Here is a 6430-nt window from a genome sequence, read left to right on the forward strand (position 1 = left end):
CGAAGTGCTGCCGAAGTGTCGAACGATCTGTAAACAGTATCAAATCAATACAATCGACAGTTAAAGTGATTCTACGTGCAAATCTAGCTGATATAACATCAATACGTCTGATTCCGCCTTTTGTGTTGATCGAGAACTCTTTTGAACGACTCGTTTGATCGAATCCCGATCCTACAAGTGGTATCAGAGCTCAGGAAGAAGAGTTCTTACCATTTCAGCTTGATTTCTACAAAAACAACTTCTTTCTACTCATTTTCTACATGTTTTTCTCAAAATTAACTGTGAATTTGTGGTTAAAATGGTCTGAATTTCACATATAACACGTAAAACACCATTTTTGAACAAATTTTGGACCAAATTACACCTAAAACTGATTAAAATTTGATAAAATCATGGAGTCACTACAACAAAAATGGCTTTTTAGGACCTTTTCTGTAGGACGCTTGTAAAAGAGGGTCCTAAAAAACTATTTAATAGGACTAATGAACTTTTGGGGTCCTTTTATAATATACTCTACTAAGCCGGTGTCCTAAAAAACTATTTGATAGGATGGATGATTTTTTGGGGTCCTATTATAGTATAATTTAATAGGACACTTAAAATGTGGATACTAATAAAGTACTTTATAAGACATTTAATTGTTAGTGTCCCATTATGTGGTACTATATTAGGGCACTTGATCATCAGGGGTCCTATTATAACATAACTTAATAGGACACGTTGTAGTTAAGTCATAAATGTTCAGTGTTATAGGACCCTTTCTAGTCGAAGTCATATTAGAACTTAACTTAATAGGACACTTGACACTTGGGTCTTATAACTTTATACTTTATAGGACGCTTAATCATTGTGGTGTTATTATATAATACACCGTAATAGGACACTTGATATTTGAGTCGTAAAACATAAGTTTTATAGGACGTTTACTAGCTAGAGTTTTATAATAACACTAGGTTATTGACCAGTGATTACACGAGATGGTAGTAAACAATAACCCGGTTGTAGTTTGGTTCCACTTGCTTTTATTTACTGGCTAACAGGCTAGGGTTTGATTCTATGCGTCCCTTTCAATCGAATTTCACAAAGAAGGATTGAACCATTATCGCGGTCAACAATTGACGATTTCAGAATTCCTTTCAATCGATTGAGAATTGAGAATTCCTTTATCGCGGTCAACCACTCGATTGATAGCCGGACCAAAGTGCTACTGTAGCCCCATCTCCACCACACCACTCTCTGTGTTCGATTGAGAATTCGCAATTGGGTACTTTAACCTCTGTATTTACGTTTGTATGTGTGTTTTTCAGGAGTTTTCATTAATTGATTCGAAAAAAGAGTATCTTTTTTTGTTTTTTCGATGGTTTAGGTTCTAGGGTTTTTTTTTTAAATTTTTTTATTTTTATTGATCTATCACTACAAAAAATGTCATTTAGTGGCACACGATTTTAGTGACATTTAGATTTTGTGCCATTAGGTTTTTCATGACACTTTATGTATGCCATGTTTGTCTAACACATACTTTTAGTGGCGTTTAGCATTTATGTTACTGATTTAGGTTTTTTACTTATGCCACTAAATAGTTAAAACATTATGAAAATTTCCCCGTTCCCTCCTTCAAATTCTTTGATAAAATTCCCCCCAATCAATGACCTCCATTTCAAATTTCTTCCCTCGCATTGAAAAAGAAAACCCTAGCCACAAACATCTCTCATTCTAGAAAAAACCTAACCTCAATCTTCAACAGTATTGCACGACCAACGTTCTTCGTCTTCAAACACTAGACATCCAGGTAACTCGTTGATATCAGTAGCAATCATTTTAATATAAGTAACGTCAATTTCTATGTACTTTGTTTTGTCTTCGTCGATTTCACTAGCCTTCTTTGTTTCGATTCCTAACTGCTGGTTGTTAATGTAGCCATCTTCGGTTACTCTTCGATCATCATTCTTCAAATCCGGTGTGGAATACTTCAATTTCGTTCCAGAAATGGGGCAATTGGCTTTTAGATTTCAATTTCAAGGTATGTGACCTGCAACCTTATAGGCTTCGATGTTGTTAATTTATTCCTTTAATTTTTCTTAGTATGGAATGAGTTGAGTATATGACATAACTTATACCAAATTCTTTAATGTTTCATTGAGATGAAACCTGTTACTATTTCATCATGATGGATCTTGATTAGGTTTCCTTGTAAGTGTCTAGTATTTAACCCTACACTATTTGCACACCATGTGTTTGTTGAAATGTCTAAGTAACACATGGTACAAAATTGCATCTTGCGAGATAATTTGATCATCACATTGCATGATTCAGAGGGAAACCAAGTATCATAGTCATATTGTGTTGAATTAGGTTAGTTTGTTCTTTTTTCCACTATCTATTTTGGTGTTGATGTTGTTTGTTGTGTGTAATTTAGGAGGGAGGGGGCTTGATATCTAAATTTCTATGTTGTAGAAATATTTTAGGTGATGTTTTTGTGTATTTTCGGGTCGGCCTGAATCTGCTCACCCTTAGGTCTGGTGGCTTACTTTGAACCTCTGAGGTAGATGGTCACGGTGGTTTGCATATGCAGCTCTTTGTTGTCACTTGTAAAATGTTCATATCGTTCTGAACTAGATTAGTTTATTTGCTGACATGATAGGTATGCTATAATGTGTTGTTTTTCATGTTTATTGGTGTATCATTCAGATAATATTGTATTGGTGTGTGATTTGTTTCAAAAGAAACTTGGTTTTTAGCTTATCCGAAATAAGAAATATGTTGATATCCTTATTATAATCATGTGTACGTCGACCTACTTGGACCAAGTTTAGAAGATTTATTTAATTACTGTAACCGAAAATTCACTTTAAAAACGGTTTTGATGCTTGCCGATTGGTAATTATCTCAACTGTGATCGTTTACCTAACTAGAGCTGATGAGCATGGAGTTAAAATAATCAAGCATGTCAAAGGAGGATTGAATCCAAGTTCAGTTTATCAGTTGCAATTCAACAGTCCACATCTCAGAGAATCAGTAAAAATTGGTGCGGTCATTGCTCTAACGGTTCGCCTTGCTAAAAATAGACACTTTTGTAGTCAACAACACCAAAAATTTAGATTTGTATAATGATTTATTATAATGTATAATGGCTATATATCTATCTTTACAGGAAGCTGTGGCAGTTGGCAGGTCGTTTGCTACAGTAAAGGGGTATAATATGGATAGGAATAAAGAAATGATAGCTATGGGGGTTATGAATATTGCGCTGGATCTATGACTTCCTGCTATGTTGCCACAGGTACATTTATTACATGTTGATATTTTCTTGCTATAATTTCAACATCATAAACTAATAGAAAAACTTGATAAGACATACAAAAATCAGTTGACTTATATGCTCGATTTCAATTTGTTTATTCAGGTTCATTTTCGCGCACTGCTGTAAACTTTTTTGCTGGCTGTCAAACAGCAGTGTCTAACGTAGTCATAGCCATCACGGTGCTCTTAATGCCACAATTTTTAACGGGGCTACTGTACTACACTCCGGTTGCCATACTATCCTTGATTATCTTATCTGCACTACCGGGACTAATCAACTATACTGAAGCTTATAATATCTGGAAAGTTGACAAACTCGACTTTTTGGCTTGTGCCGGAGCTTTCTATGGTGTGTTGTTTGCTTCGGTAGAGATAGGTCTTATGGTTGCGGTAAGCATTTGCCTTTACCGTCTAAATTAATTTATATATATAGGATAAGGATCGATCGGAACACTATTTTGTGTAAACAGGTAAAACAAAATATATCATTCACTTTTTCAATTTTAGAATAAACGGAAAGTAATAATAAAAAGTAATATTGTTTGTTCGTCTCGCCTAAGATTATATATATATATTTGTGCGTGCGCGCGCACGCACATGCGTATGTTAATGATCACAAACTAAATCAGTTTTATGGTATTTTATGTACATAAACATATACGTACATTTATATGTAAGAATTATAGATTTAGAAGATATATGTTATTAATCAAAAAATTAAACGAGTTTGGTTTGGTTTTTTTATGGTGGTATATTTAGTGTTTTGTCACCATTATTTTTAAATTAATTAAAATAACGGTAGTATCTAAAAGTGCAAAATTCTAAAAGTTTTGAGACTGTTGTGTGATCATACATTGGTACTTGTTGAATTTATTATACATTTAAATTTCAAAATTTAGATGATAATTTTTGTTTGAATTTAACAGAGAAATCGATTGATCAATTATTATTTCTGTTCATCATAAAAGTATTCGGCTATCATGAAAAATTGTTCTTTAAGTAAACAAATAACTATCTTCGATAGTTACAGTTTTAATGGGAAGGACATTTTTTTTGTAAATAGAGATCATCAAAACCCCTCTTTCAAAACAGAGTAAAATGCAAAATGGTCCATAAGTTTAGGTTATTTTTTTCCACTTCGGTCTAAAAATGAATTTTTTGTATCTAAGTACCTGAGGTTACATTTTTACTGTCATTTCCATCCAAATGGTAAACTGGGCTAGAAATTTCCATCCATATGCATTCATGAGGTTTCCTTCACCGTGATATAAAGCCAGATAACTTTTTGATGGGTTTAGGGCGAAAGGTAAATCAGGTACTCTCTTTTTGTACGAACTCAATTGCACATCTAATGAGTTTATATACATTTTCTGTTTGAGATTCTGATCTTCAACATTTTTTTTATGTTTGGTTATATTTCCAACAGGTTTACGTTATAGATTACCGTCTGGCCAAAAAGTATAGGGATCTCCATACACATAAGCATATACCATACAGGTATTGGATTTCATTATGCAAAAATTTGAGCGAAAATGATGTTATTTTACTATTTGCTAGCTGTTAGGCATCACAACTGATTACTGATGTATACTTTTTAATTTTTGTTCTAGAGTTTAATAAATATTTGTTGAAAACTAAAATCTAGGTCGGAGATGAAGTTTTCCTCAAAAGCATTCCAAACTCTACCGAGACTGTAGCAAGAGGAAGGGTCCAGAGCTTGGACCCAAATGATCTAGTTGGTGGTACAAAGATTGGGCCAGAATGGTGTGAGGTAAACGTTCAAGTACCAATAAAAAAATGAAAACTTGGTAAGACCATATGATTTATTTTCTACAATTCAAGATTGTATTGGTGCATCGATCGCATGGCCCTATCCATTCATCTCGGTATATATTTGTTAAACTTGTGATACAAATAATTTTAATATCATAGAATTTAATGCTTATACATGGATGGTTTATTTGTAGGTAGTCCATGAGGATTGAGGACGCATGATGACTCAAGATTTTATGCTTCTTATTTCTTTAATTGCTTTTAATTTCTTTGTTAAATGTTAAGACTTTAAGTTAGATAATGTTATAACTTATTTATGGTTAGTGTTTTTGTTATGAACATGCTTATTTGAAATATAATGAAGTTTTATTTCTTTCATTAGTTGATGTTATACAATAACTATTAAGATGTTATATGTTGATGGTCTGTTTATAAAATTAGTTTTATTATCTTATTTGAGATATTAGGACCATTTTCTTGATATTAAAGTAGCTACAACGTTACATCATAAGGGTCCTATAAATTAATTTTTAAGGATGCTTGTATGTGTATCAAAAGATTAAAAGTAGATAATCACATATTAGAACATTGTAAATGTGTCTTAATATGTTCTTTTTAGGACGCTATTTAAGTTGTCTCTAGACACATTATGCAACCATAAAATTGGTTTCATAATCTTTTTTGTTATATTAGAACCCTTTTCTTGGTACTAAATTAGCTATAATGTTATATCATAAGGGTGCTATCAATTAATTTCTAAGGACGCTTTTAAGTGTATCAAAAAATTAAAAGTATATAAGCACATGTTAGAACATCGTAAAAGTGCCCTAATATGTTTTTATTAGGATACTATTTTGGTTGTTCAAAGACATATTACGCGACCATAAAATTGGTTTCATAATCTTATTTGAGATGTTAGGACGCTTTTTTAGTTTCGCGACTTATTACGACCCCTTTACATGAAACGCTTTTACCGTTGGTCCTATTAAATGAAAGGTCTTATAAAATAGCATTTTAGGACGCTTTTGCGCGTACTAAAAACCCAGTTTTCTTGTAGTGAGTTCTGGACTTAGATATCCCAAACGAGTTGAAATCTTGCTGAAATGAGGTGAAAAAGTGTTCAAATTGCATGAAAATTGGACCAGATTGTTTGAATTTCGGTCCAAGCCGCTTGAAGATCATCCAGATCGCGTGAAATCTATTCAAGTCATTTAAAAAAACTCCAGGTCACACGAGTTGAACTCCAGGTCACACGAGTTGAACTCCAGGTCGCACGGGTTGAATTCCAGGTCGACCAGGTCGTTTGAACTTTGATTTCATCAGCTCGCACGAGTTGATCAGATTGTTTCAAATATTC

The 6430-nt window shown here is 33.2% G+C and overlaps 1 protein-coding gene across 5 annotated transcripts; it reads left to right on the forward strand.

The window, feature by feature from the left end:
• Nucleotides 1–1624: 1624 nt before the first annotated feature.
• LOC110886150 (low affinity sulfate transporter 3-like) lies at nt 1625–5405 on the forward strand. Of its 5 annotated transcripts, none has more exons than XR_004869828.1 (8): nt 1625–1789; nt 1918–2020; nt 2913–3045; nt 3152–3280; nt 3404–3690; nt 4727–4797; nt 4946–5071; nt 5268–5405. XR_004869828.1 is itself a non-coding variant. In XM_035978719.1 (7 exons), the coding sequence occupies exons 3-6, from the start codon at nt 3256–3258 to the stop codon at nt 4995–4997; spliced, it is 435 nt and encodes a 144-aa protein (XP_035834612.1). In that variant the 5' UTR covers nt 1632–1789; nt 1918–2020; nt 3152–3255; the 3' UTR covers nt 4998–5071; nt 5268–5405. The 5 variants fall into 5 exon arrangements, 2 of the variants coding, with proteins under 2 accessions (XP_035834612.1, XP_035834611.1); XR_004869827.1 differs by having other exon boundaries at nt 1627–1789; nt 2913–3025; XM_035978719.1 differs by lacking the exon at nt 2913–3045 and having other exon boundaries at nt 1632–1789.
• Nucleotides 5406–6430: the final 1025 nt, after the last annotated feature.

The sequence above is a fragment of the Helianthus annuus genome, chromosome 10 (assembly GCF_002127325.2).
Source record: "Helianthus annuus cultivar XRQ/B chromosome 10, HanXRQr2.0-SUNRISE, whole genome shotgun sequence".
Classification (NCBI taxonomy): domain Eukaryota; kingdom Viridiplantae; phylum Streptophyta; class Magnoliopsida; order Asterales; family Asteraceae; genus Helianthus; species Helianthus annuus.

Excerpts from the sequence above, each read along its gene's own strand:
- LOC110886150 (XM_035978719.1), top strand. The coding sequence starts at position 3,256 with ATGACTTCCTGCTATGTTGCCACAG. Across the intron at positions 3,691-4,726 it reads AGATAGGTCTTATGGTTGCG|GTTTACGTTATAGATTACCG; the intron begins GTAAGCATTTGC and ends TATTTCCAACAG. Across the intron at positions 4,798-4,945 it reads CATAAGCATATACCATACAG|GTCGGAGATGAAGTTTTCCT; the intron begins GTATTGGATTTC and ends ACTAAAATCTAG.